Genomic DNA, 13,723 nt, shown 5'->3' with positions numbered 1-13,723 from the left:
TATGCAGTCTTTTCAGAAATGGCACATTTAGTGTGAAACTTAGAAGTTATAAATGAGGCCCCAGGGCTCTCCCCTAAGTAGCAGTCAGGCAGTGGCTGGGTCATCCATCCAATCATGTAGGAATAAATCTAATAACATTTGTAGAAAAACCTAAAGGAGCAGTAATGACAAGTCACTAGCTCTGGTAATGTCCCAAATGGAACCCTACTACCTATATGGTGCACTACTTTTGAAACGGAACACCATGGATCCTGATCAAAAGTAGTGCACTGAATGGGGAGCCATTTAGGACTCGATCCATGTCTCTGGGGAAGTTGTCTGCAGCAGGCAGCCTATGAGGCTGCATGTTTAATGAAGTAAAATTCGCTAAACTCTAAAATTAGCGGACAAGACTTGATTTATTATTCAGGTGACTAAGTGGTAGGCAGAACGTTAATTCCCCAGAGGTCCACTCTATTAGGACAAATATGTGCCTTTAATGTTGTAAACATACAGAGGAGAATTTCAGTGACATGTTTTTTGTTAAGGATGAAATCGCTTGTATTTTCTCATTTAACTGTAAGATGTAAATATTGTGTTTATTGTTCCTGAAGGCTGTTGCCATAGTGATGACCAAAAGATACCTGTGAGAAAAATATAAATCTTACCCAGAGCCCTCGTCTTTCTCAGACCGGATGAGGAATGCTGGTTCAGGGGCATTGACATTGTCACTGGACTGGCTAGACTTCAACCCATTGTCCCCGGCAGGAGTTGCAGCCTCTTTTCTCTTCTTCTTAGCAAAAAAGTTCTTGAAGGTCTGGAACTTGGACTTCTTCTTGCCTACAATGAAGATGTTTAACCATGATATCTATCTCCAGTTTACAATGGGAGCTATTCCCTAACCATTTGTCTTTTCACTAGCAAACAAATAAGACTACCTAATGAAAGCTTCTAAACGAACATCTACTCCCATATGTGAGCTCAAGTAAAGTGAGAGTAATTTACTGTGTGTTGGTCAAAAACCCATGTACCTTTGCATTACCAAGTGAGAGGGGTAGTAAAACACTTCAACAGTTCCATTTAAAATTTAGCACCCGATTAAAATCTCAACACCTCTTTTTAACTAAACACTGTCCCTAATCCCAAATCATGAGAATAATACAAGGCAGAGATCTTAACTGTTTGTTGAGGTGCAAAATCATAATACAGCACACTATTTTAGATACAATATGACATTACGCCAAAATAGCAGAAGGTGAAACGGTGCAGCAGAAAGGCCAATTATCAAAGAGAAGGTCAAGTTAGTTGGATCCATACAAATGTTGCCAATATTTGAGAGGGGATGACTACAACATGAACAATCCTAGGATGGAGACCTTTAGCAGCTAGGAATACAATTGTCTGATTAAAGAGCAAGCACTGCCTTGGAGAAGTGAAGGGTTGGTAGTAGTGACTATATTTATATATAAAGCCACACAATCCTGTGGCTCACATGCTCTGGAAAACACTTGAGATCCAATTACAGACAAGGCCTTGAGCTGGCATTATCACACACTTTGAATTGGGCCATTCAGTATGGCTGAAGTCAACAAATCAAGGGAAAACTCAAGTCCAGTAGGAGAGGGACTACTACAGATTTATGAATGTATATACTGTAGTAGCTGAACATGTAAGCGGAGACCAAGATATTTTGTGCAGAGTTTGATTTTTGAACAACAGGCCAAATTTGGGCTTATATGGGAAGATGGTACACATAAACAGTCAGACATAAGAAACTCTCCCACTAAATATTCTCATTGATCTAGTGAGCACTGCCGTACCTAACAACTAATTACTCTCCTTGAGTTGATGTTAATTCTATTACAAACTGTAACCCTTTGGAAGAGGCATGGCCAAGACCCTTCTAATTCCACGGACATATTACACACGGGGCTTCTATCTTGACTGCAGCTTAACCCCCTCCCCCTGACTATCAGGGTACGCCACATTATCCCCTGGCACGCCGCCTGGCCGGCACACCTCCAGCCATTGACAAATTATTTACTTTAATGGACTTCGCCCTCCGCTTTAGAAGTTCAATCCAATAGAGGAGATTGTCAGTGTGACCTATTCCTGAAGGGAAGGGCTAATCCACATCCCGGCTAGCCCTCCAGAGACGGGGCCGAGCCTGACCTTGCAGTCCCTGACTTCCTCGTTCCCAGAGCACATCACAGTAGGGTTGAAGGGTTGGCGGATGGATATTTTTACAATGTTCTTTAGGGGTGGTGAGATGTATTATATTTTACTTAATTTCCTGCCAATAAAACTGTAATATCGCTTTCTTAAGCTTGGCCTGATCCTCCCTGAAGGCCAATGCTTTCTGAGAGAGCTAACAGCACACAGGTCTAGAAGAAACACACATTTGCATGGATCATGTGGAGGGATTCTCACAATGATAATTGTATCACTTCAACTTACAATGATCCCCAAGGCTTCTCAGACATGGATATATGCCTCTGAGGATATATGTAAACTGTGTGGACAAGGAGTAATTTTGCCACTCCCTCCCTACAGACTAGATACTGTAAATCTGATCAGATAGGAAACTCTGTCTGTGGTAGTGCTATTTACCAATGACAAGATAATTAGCCAGTTAGTGTGGGTTTACCTGTGCACTCTGTGGAGTCTGCAGGATCCTGGTTGGTCATCACATCTGATGGTCCAGAGGCCATGATGCTGCAGTCACTGCTGTGAGGGAGAGACAGGCATTTACTATATTACAGAGGGAAGCCTTCCAGGGATTTGGGATACTAATAAATAAGACCATTTGTCTACATGGACTGACTACAATAACAGATTCAAATCAGGCACTGCATTTTATTCATCCCCATTTACTGTAACTCAGCTGTGTGAATCTCCTGCGATGGTAACAACCATTTTCATAACCCTGCTCTCTATTTGAAAAGAGATCAGGGAGGGGCTACCAGTCTCTCACTACCACAACGCCCTACACGCCACCGCCCTGCCGTGGCACAGGAAGAGGCTGAGATAAGCAGCCTGTGCCTGGCTGGGGCAGATTACTGGAGGGGCCTGTCTGGAGGCTGGAGATTGCTCTGGTCTGGAGCACCCAGCAGGATAGCCTCAGACGCACCACAAGGAAGTCAGAGGGTCAGTGACAGCCAGTCCCAGCCCCTGGCCCCACAGAATGACTAAACAGGATGTTGAGGCAATTTGGAATTCGACCACACGTGCAAAACTAGTTACTCCATTAATAAAAGATGATTCAAATGCAATTACCTCCTCGGCATGTATGATTTCCTGCCAATTTTATTAAGGGCATGATGAGGGGTTAGAGCTTATGAGAATGGCTATGCTTTGTGCAAGTCAATATCCCTGGTTCGGGGGCAGTCTTAATAAAGGTCTTCAAATGCAATTACTTAGGAGTAACTTGTTAATTTCCACATTAACTTAAGTCTGGATGCGATGATTATAAAAACAAGGAATATCAACAGAGAGTGAACGAAAGGGAGAGAAGTTACAATACTAACACTTTCAATCACACTCAGCCGCATAGTACAAATACCCGAGGAGGTCTGAGAATAAATGGGTGGTTGACGTGCCACTGCTTTTTTTCATTTCAATGTGCCAAAAACATAGCTTACTTTCATTTGTGAAAACTCAATTTTATGGTTATGAAGACACTGCATTGTTTGGATCATCTAGACTCATACCATTTTTACAATGTTCTTTAACTAAATGTGACGCGTTTGTGTGATAAAATTCTAATATAAATTTAAAGAAAAATAAGCAAAACCCTTCTCTCCAATATGTAGCATGTTAACACAGATCTCTATTCGTGAGAATATTTCCCAAGTCCATCCATACTCAATTTTCTCTGAACAAATGTAGTTGCTTTTATAAAATGTTTTATTTATGTCCACCGGTGTGGCGCAATATTGTGATATTAAAACAAGTTATTATCTGGAAGCCATTGCGGTTGAAGGATCCTTGCCCAAACAGGAAGTGCAGAAGACATGACTGGAGCACATGGCATGATCTGAGGGTGAGTATTTGATTATGAATGTATCAATATATGGGACTTTTTTTGATCCTCCCACATTAGTGTCAGTTTTATTTTCATTTGGTGCAACACCTTTTACATGAAAATGCTTGAAATCATTCATCTGTATGACGTGAACATATTTTAGTGGGTACAGTAGTGGAATGCTAGCTAAACTCCAAGGCCCCAGATTGCCCAAACTGCATGAAACATCCTTTGGTGTGATGTTATGTCCACTGGTGTGACATAAAAATTACACGGTCAAAAAATATGAACCCAGTATGGAACAATTTCAAAGATTTTACTGAGTTACATAAGGAAATCAGACAATTGAAATAAATTAATTAGGCCCTAATCTATGGATTTCACATGACTGGGAATACAGATATGCATCTGTTGGTCACAGATACCTTTAAAAAAGGTAGGGGAATGGATCAGAAAAGCAGTCAGTATCTGGCATGACCACCACATGCCTCACACAGTTAAAAAAATAAAAATAAAAAACTCACTAAACCTCAACATAATCTTGTAATAAATAATGTGGAAATTGAGATGACTAAACTGCCTGGAGTAACCCTAGATTGTAAACTGTCATGGTCAAAACATGTTGATACAACAGTATTATTATTTTTAAACATAATTAAAAAGGTTAACTAGTCAAGTCGGTTTAGAACAAATTCGTATTTACAATGATGGCCTACCCCGGCAAAACCCAGACAACTGGGCCAATTGTGTGCCACCCAATCACGGCCGGATGTGATACAGCCTGGATTCAAACCAGAGACTGTAGTGACACCTCTTGCACTGAGATGCAGTGCCTTAGACCGCTGTGCCACTCGGGAGCCCAGTAGCTAAGATGGGGAGCAGTACATCCATAATAAAACACCATCAACACCTTAACTACTGTTCAGTTGTGTAGTCAGGTGCTACAAAAAAAGGACTTTTGCAATTGGCTCAGAACAGGGCAGCACAGCCAGCCCTTTGATGTAAACAGAGAGCTAGTATTAATAATATGCATGTCAATCCATCCTGGCTCAAAGTGGAGGAGAGTTGAACTTCATCACTACTTGTATTTATGAGAGGTATTGACATGAATGCACCAAGCTGTCGGCTTGAACTACTGGCACACAGATTGAACACCCATGCATACCCTACAAGACATGTCACAAGAGGTCTCTTCACAGTCCAAGTCTAGAACAGACTATGGGAGGCACACAGTACTACATAGAGCCATAACTACATGGAACTCTATTTCACATCAGGTAACTGATGCAAGCAGTAAACTTTGTTTTTTAAAATCTGTGAAGCACTGAAGCAACAAACATAGGCACATCCACACATCTACAGTACTAAATCTGTGTGTGTGTGCTAGTGGTGGAGTAGGGGCCTAAAGGGCACACAGTGTGTTGTGACATCTGTGAATTTATTGTAAATGTAAAAAAATAAAGATTTACAAACTGCCTTAAATTTTGCTGGACCCGAGGAAGAGTAATGGGGATCCATAATAAATACATCTCCTTCGCAGAGTTGAGCAGGCTGCCGATTGTGACCTGTGGAATGTTTTCCCACTTCTCTTCAATGGCGGTGCAAAGTTGCTGGATATTGGCGGGAACTGGAACACGCTGCTGTACCCATAGAGCCAGAGCATCCCAAACATGCTCAACGGGTGACATGTCTGGTGAGTATGCAGCCCATGGAAGAACTGGGACATTTTCAGTTTCCAAGAATTGTGTACAGATCCTTGCGTGAATTATCATGCTGAAACGTGAGGTGATGGCAGGAGATGAAATGGCACAACAATGGGCCTCAGGATTATCACGGTATCTCTGTGCATTTAAATTGCCATCGTTAGGTTCCCCAGTTTCTGTGTTGTGGGGTTGTATGTATACGTGTTTCAGGAAATGGCTTCCAAAGCAGCTGATTGGTCAGCCCATCACTAATTGGAGCTCTGACCCCACCCTCTTGTCAGGGGATACAGCTGTCCTCAATTACCAACTCCTTCTGCAGCTTGAAAAGGCAGTGTTTATTAGGGGTGCCAGGTGGTGCTAAGAAAAGTAACCAGTCGGTAAGCAGGTAAGGTAGGAGAGGGGGAACTTTCTTTGCTTCTGTCCAGCGCCTTTTCCTTCACAAGGTAGAAGAATAAATTCCCTGTAAATATTCTCTGCCTCGGTCATCCTTACCCGCACACCTTTTTTCACTCCACGGAGAGTTGTAGCAGGGTGTTGCATTCCCTCCAAGAGGCGTACGTAACAGCCATCAATAAAATGCATGTTTGTTGTCTGTAGCCTATGCCTACCCATACCATAACCCCGCCACCATGGCTGTGAGGCCGGTGGGAGGTACTGCCAAATTCTCTAAAACTACGCCGAAGGTGACTTATGGAAGAGAAATTACCATTCCTTTCTCTGGCAACAGCTCTGGTGGACATTCCTGCAGTCAGCTTGCCAATTGCACACTCAACTTGAGACATCTGTAGCAAAAAAATAGCATATTTTAGGGCGGCCTTTTCGCCCCCAGCACAAGGTGCACCTGTGTAATTACCATGCTGTTTAAATCAGCTTTTTAATATGCCACACCTGTCAGGTGGGCAGATTCTTGGCAAAGGAGAAACGCTCACTAACGGGGATGCAAACAAATTTGTGCATAACATTGTAGAGAAGCTTTGTACATATGGAGAGTTTCTGGGATCATTAATTTCAGTTCATGCAACATGGGCCCAACATTCTACATGTTGCGTTAATATTTTTGTTCAGTACAAGTCAAGATCCTGGGTACATTGTTAGATAACAGGCAAAAAGAAAACAAGTCTGTCTGCTTAAGACGAGATGTGGAGTACAGAAAAAACATGAAAATACAGGGAGAGAAATGCTGAGAAAAGAGGATGTCCAGAGACGCAGAAAGTAAACAGAAAATATGAAAAAAAGCTTGATATTAACATAGTCCTAATCAGCGGTGAAAGTAATTCGGGAACGGTCCGGTAGGAACGCGATCATTCCCGCATGTCAGTCAGATGAAAAATGACCGAACAAACTCGTGTGGTTCAGCGATAAAACAAATTGCCATTGCAGAAATGAGTGGCCGAGACCGAAACGCGCACGGACAGCAGTATATGCATCAATTCAGGTTACAAGACTTGGGTAGGCCTAATGAATGATGACAAATCCACAAATGTCATTCATAACACTTTTTGGTGTTTTGTAAGTAATGTCTTTTTGCATTTATCAAATGGCACTGTATGGATGCCGTAATTATTTTAGAATGGAGTAGCCTAACAGTTGGAATAGTAACTGAAGTCTGGACACTTACATGTAGGCTATTATGCTATTAACCGCTGCAGAATTAAGTGTTCCTCACAGTACAATTATAGACCAAATGTTAGTCTCGTAAACAGGTGTGGATAAATTATTTCTTTCAGCATCTTGAGGGATTGCGAATGTGCGCATAAGGACCTTTTGTGTAGAATAAACATGTAATTTCATTCAGCGACATAAAAGCTGACCATTTAATTTTCAACCTCAAAAAAAAAACACACACACACACAACTAGACAAACTGAAATACTATCAGAAACATGTTGGATCTATTTCCACAGCTTTTAATTTCCTTAAAACCGGTCAAACTCATTTGGAAATCTCCCTGGTCACCAAATGTCCTTGCTCCGTGAAAGAAGCAGAAATAAAGACAACTTTATTGATGTCCACTAGATTGTTGATGATGCATTGATCAATCTATCGATTTCTGACATTCTGGTGAGCAAGGCTTTATTTAGTATTCTAGACAAGCATCAAGTAATGACAGAAGAGAACATATAATTATAGCCAAGTTGATTAATAGCCTACTATTTGACAATAATGATCAGAAAAATATCTAGTGCATTCAGAAAGTAGTCAGACGCCTTCACTTTTTCCACATTGTTACAGCCATATTCTAAAATGGATTAAACTGTTTTTTCCCCCGTCAAATCTACACACAATACCCTATAATGACAATGGGCTAATTAGGGTTATCACATTTACATAAGTATTCAGATCCTTTACTCAGTACTTTGTTGAAGTGCCATTGGCAGCGATTACAGCCTTGAGTCTTCTTGGGAATTACACTACAAGCTTGGCACACCTGTATTTGGAGAGTTTCTCCCATTCTTCTCAGCAGATACTCTCAAACTGTCAGGTGGAATGGGGAGCGTCGCTGCACAGCCATTTTCAGGTCACTCCAGAGATATTCGATCAGGTTCAAGTCCAGGCTCTGGCTAGGCCACGCAAGAACATTCAGATTTGTTCCGAAGCTCCCCCTGCAATGTCTTGACTGTGTGCGTAAGGTTATTGTCCTGTTGCAAGGTGAACCTTCAACCCAGTCTGAGGTCCAAACCTGCTCCAGAACGCTTTGCGTCAAGGATCTCCCTGTACTCCGCTCCATTCATCTCTCGATCCTGACTAGTCTCACAGTCCCTGCTGCTGAAAAACATTCCCACAGCATGACGCTACCCCCACCATAGGGATGGTATTGGCCAGGTGATGAGCGGTGCCTGGTTTCCTCCAGATGTGACGCTTGGCTTTCAGGCCAAATAGTTCAATCTTGGTTTCAGCAGACCAGAGACTCTTGTTTCTGATGGTCTAAGAGTACTTTAGGTACCTTTTGGCAATCCACAATCCTGTCTCAGAGCTCTATGGACAATTCCTTCAACCTCATGACTTGGTTTCTGATCTGACATGCACTGTCAACTGTGGGACCTTAGACCGGTGTGTGCGCCCGTGCGCCTTTCCAAATCATGTCCAATCAATTGAATTTACCACAGGTTAACTCCAGTGACGTTGTAGAAACAGCAAGGATAATCAATGGAAACAGGATGCACTGGAGCGCAATTTCGTGGTCTCATAACTAAGGGTCTGAATACTTATTTACATAAGGTTAGTTTTATTTTAAAACATTTGAAAACAAATCTAAACCAGTTATCCCTTCGTTATGGGTGTGTGTGTAGATTGAGGGATTTTTTTTATTGAATCCATTTTAGAATAAGGCTGTAACGTAATAAAATGTAATACTTTCCGAATGCACTGTAAATTGGGCTTAAAACCATTTTATTTCAGCAACGGCCGACTTGGCGCCGTCCCTGAGTAATGTGCACAGGTAGCCTACAGTACAGCCTTTTGAAGTAAATGTTTGACGATCAGGTAACATGACTGGTTGTGTTAATGCAACTTTATGCCAGTACATTTTAAAAGTTAAGAAAAAAAAAAAACAACAACTTACTATTAGGCCCATAGACAGCCTATTACATCATTAGGGATTATGTGTAATTCTATGATTATGCCCATAAAATAAAAATAATTGTGCGCACATGGGAGGTCCCCATAATGGGAAGAAATGAAATATTTCACCCCTGATCCTAATTGAGTATTTGGCCTACTTTTGAGAATGTAATTTTATTTTTTCTTATAGATATCTAAAGAAATCCAGGGGGGAAATTGAAAGATTTAGAATGATGTCTTTGCGACCATCACAAAGAGAAAAGCTTTGGGAGAAATGGAGAAAGAGGTATAGAGAAAAGAAAAGTTTAGAACTATTTAACTCACTTCAGTAAAATGTTATTTTAAGATAAATTCAAGAATACAATTTTAAAAAGCATTAGCATGATTTACATGTTCACTTTTTAAGCATTGTTAACAGGTGATTGTTTGAACACCAGAAATGATTTCACTTCATACCCATTTTTATTTAATTAGGCAAGTCAGTTAAGAACACATTCTTATTTACCATAACGGCCTACCCTGGCTGACGCTGTGCGCCGCCCTATGGGGCTCTAAATCATGGCTGGATGTGATACAGCATGGATTCGAACCAGGCACTGCAGTGACGCCTATTAGCACAGATGCAGTGCCTTAGACCGCTGGCCACTGGGGAGCCCAAGTGAGTGTTAACATTTTACAGCACAAAGTTGCTTAATGTTCTTGTTTTTTTTGTGTGTGTTTTATTTGAAGTATTTAATGTTATACAACATTGTATTTCACAACATTTTTCTTCATTTTTTTTAAACAAAAATCTTAATGTCCTTTGGTGTGACATTATATAATTATACAATTTCTATTTTCCCTGCATGCATCTGGTTTCCATTGATCATCCTTGAGCGGTTTCTACAACTTGGTTGGAGTCCACCTGTGGCACATTCAAGTGATTGGACATGATTTGGAAAGGCAATGCATGTCAGAGCAAAAACCAAGCCATGAGGTTGAAGGAATAGTGGTCTCCATCATTCTTAAATGGAAGAAGTTTGGAACCACCAAGACTCTTCCTAGGGCTGGCCAAACTGAGCAAATCAGGGGAGAAGGGCCTTGGTCAGGGAGGTGACCAAGAACCTGATGGTCACTCAGGAAAAACTCTGGCGCTTTGTCAGTGAAGATGGGAGAACCTTCTAGAAGGACATCCATCTCTGCAGCACTCAACCAATCAGGCCTTTATGGTAGAGCGGCCAGACGGAAGCCACTCCTCAGTAAGAAGGCAGCCCGCATGGAGTTCGCCAAAAGGCACCTAAAGACTCAGAGCATGAGAAAGATTCTCTGGTCTGATGAAACCAAGATTGAACTGGCCTGAATGCAAAGCGTCACATCTGGAGGAAACCTGGCACCATCCCTATGGTGAAGCATGGTGGTGGCAGCATCATGCTGTGGGGATGTTTTTCAGTGGCAGGGACTGGGAGACTAGTCAGGATCGAGGCAAAGATGAACGGAGCAAAGTACAAAGACATCCTTGATGATAACCTGCCCCAGAGCACTCAGGACCTCAGACTAGGGGCGAAGGTTCATTCTTCCAACAGGACAACAACCAAGCAAAGCCAACGCAGGAGTGGCTTCGGGACAAGTTTCCGAATGTCCTTGAGTGGCCCAGCCAGAATATCTCTGGAGAGACCTGAAAATAGCTGTGCAGCAACACTCCCCATCCAACCTGACAGAGCTTGAGGGGGTCTGCAGAGAAGAATGGGAGAAACTCACCAAATACAGGTGTGCCAAGCTTGTAGTGTTATACCCAAGACTTGAGGCTGTAATCGCTGTCAAAGGTGCTTCAAACTACTGAGTAAAAGGTTAATATTTATGTAAATGTGATATTTTTAATAGTTGCAAAAATGTCTAAACCTGTTTTTGCTTCTTCATTATGGGGTATTGTGCACAGTAGATTGATGAGGGAAAAAAACAATTTAATCCATTTTAGAATAAGGCTGTAACATAACAAAAAACGTGGGAAAAGTAAAGTGGTCTGAATACTTTCCAAATGCACTGTACATGTCAGTACATACACACAAGAAGTAGGTCACATTGATGCGCTACATGAGATGGGAGTTCCAGTCAATCATGGCTCTGTATAATACTGTAGGTTTCTTTGGATTCATTCTGAACCCGGGACTGCGAAAATACCCTTGGTGGCATGTCTGGTGGGGTAAGTGTGCCAGTGCTGTGTAAATTGACTACGCAAACAATTTGGAATTTCCAACACATTTCTTAGAATAAACAAGTGATGCTAAGAGTTGTGGAACGACTGACATGCATATTATTGATATTAGCCCTCTGATTACAATAAAGAATAAAACGTGCCGCTCGGTTCTAGGCCAGCTGCAGCGTAACTAGGTTCATCTTTACAGCACTTGACCATATGACTGGATAAAAACTAGAGCCTGCAGGACTTGCTTTGTGGAGTCAAAAAAGCATAACATCTCTATCACGAACAGACCTCTCCCCATCTTTACAACCATTGAATCAATACGTTTTGACCATGACAGTTTACAATCTAAGGTAACGTTAAGTCATTTAGTCTCCTCAACTTGCTCAACGGTCACACCTTTTATTACCAGATTCAGCTGGGGTCTGGAAATTAGGGAATGATTTGTACCAAATACAATGCTCTTAGTTTTAGTGATGTTCAGGACCAGTTTATAACTGGCCACCCATTCTAAAACTGACTGCAACGTTTTGTTTAGGGTTGCAGTAAATTCACTAGCTGTGGTTGATGACTCGTATAGTGTTGAATAATCAGCTGTTAGAACCAGTAAAGGCCACTTTACCATTCTTGGGAAGTGGAATGGCTTTGGCTTCCCTCCAGGCCGGAGGACAAACACTATAGGAGTGGCTATAAAGTCAGCTACCATCCTTAGTAGCTTTCCATCTAAGTTGTCAATGCCAGGAGGTTTCTCATTATTGAGCGATAACAATAATTTGTCCACCTATCCCATACAAAATGCTACCTTTAAAATTGCATTTCTTTCATTATTTGTTTTATGCACAAATATGTACTCCAAGGTTTCCCCCATCATTCTTCCTATCATTGATCTTGGCTTCATAATACAGTTTATTCTTCTTTGTCGAGTTTACTCACAATTTCTCAATTTGACCAACAAATATATTTAATAGTCACAAAATATTTTGTATGATCTCTTATACGCTATTTTAGGCCCAGCTTTTGGAAACCTGGCTTTCCTGGATAGTAATGTTGAATTTAAACAATTATCAGAATCTACACATACTGCATATTTGAGAAAACACTATAAGGAGTATATTGACACAAAGATGTCTGTATCATGTACAGTTCATCGATCATAGGGCCTTACGGGAGACATGTATAGGTCTAAAAAGGGCCTAAAATGACTTCATTCGTCATGATTGGTGATAGAAATGTAAAAAGCATGTCAAACATCCTTCCTCCCAATGAAGTTTATATGTGAGAATTGCCTGAACAAATCGGAGATACCAAAAATATCTTCCGCTCCAGCGAGTGTTGAAAAATTCCACAGCGTTCGTCAGGCGACAAAAGCAGCACAGTCGTTGACTTTAACACATGAGAGCAGAGAGAGGCAGAGAGAAATCTGATCTAATGAGCCTGACTTCTGGACAACAGCCATCTTTACCAGTACTCTCCCATCTGATACTGCCTATTCATTTCCTCTGTCATACTCTGAGGAAATGTTCCAATCGCTGCTTCACAGATGAATAAAGCTTCAAAAGATAGAGGCATTATTACCTAGGTGGACAATGTGACTGACAAAAACCACCAACACAAAGAGACGTACATTTACAACACAAACACCACCCACAGTTGATTTAGACTACATGATAAATTAGATTGGTCTAGTCTATACAGGTCCACACAGTCCAAAGGGAATCATAATAGTTGTACTTATGAACAACTGCATTCTGGGCGGAATATGCCACCTGGGGTTGTCACAGTTAGCCTATGGACCATAACCTCCCAGGGTTTGACCACGTGACCAACCCGTCACAAACTACTCAATGGGGCAGCATGGTTCAGAGGCAGCAGGTTTCAACTGGGCTAACGGACTGACCTTGGACTGCCTCCAATACCGGCCAGCAGCGATGACGTCCGCCGTTTCATGTTTTAACTTTTCAGGGGGAGTTGAAAGGGAGGAGAGAGAGATGGTGGAAAGGAGCAGCATTAAATGATAGAAACAAGACGTTAGATAAACAAGCCATTACTTAGAAGATGAAAAAGCATTTGAACACAGGCAGTTATGGGGAATTTAAACAGAGGAGTCTGCCAATTCCATATAGGGACACAGCCAGGTTTGAGTATTGTTTTTGTACTGGAGCTTGCCTATTTCAAAGTCAGATGTGAGGAGTCACCTATGTTACGCAATCAAGGATTAGAGGATGGCAACTAGCAAGGTTTATGAGACAGACAACACATTGATTACAACTTTCACACA

General features: G+C 41.6%; 1 protein-coding gene across 6 annotated transcripts in view; it reads right to left on the bottom strand.

Moving 5' to 3' along the window:
* Nucleotides 1-13,723, bottom strand: part of zgc:66433 (uncharacterized protein LOC321250 homolog) — a 38,800-nt gene that overhangs the window by 15,863 nt on the left and 9,214 nt on the right. For 4 of the 6 annotated variants that reach the window (XM_021560791.2, XM_021560790.2, XM_036942673.1 and 1 more), the window contains 2 exons: nucleotides 2,627-2,706; nucleotides 648-819 (listed from right to left, as the gene is read on the bottom strand). In XM_021560791.2, coding sequence (XP_021416466.2) covers nucleotides 648-819; nucleotides 2,627-2,690 — 236 coding nt within the window. In that variant the 5' untranslated portion in view covers nucleotides 2,691-2,706. Of the gene's footprint in view, nucleotides 1-647; nucleotides 820-2,626; nucleotides 2,707-13,342; nucleotides 13,400-13,723 lie in introns of all 6 variants that reach the window. The other 2 variants (XM_036942674.1, XM_036942672.1) reach the window with 1 other exon arrangement.

Source organism: Oncorhynchus mykiss, chromosome 14 (genome assembly GCF_013265735.2).
Source record: "Oncorhynchus mykiss isolate Arlee chromosome 14, USDA_OmykA_1.1, whole genome shotgun sequence".
Lineage (NCBI taxonomy): Eukaryota > Metazoa > Chordata > Actinopteri > Salmoniformes > Salmonidae > Oncorhynchus > Oncorhynchus mykiss.
The sequence above is the reverse complement of the archived record's forward strand: the minus strand, read 5'-3'. Positions and strand labels throughout refer to the sequence as shown.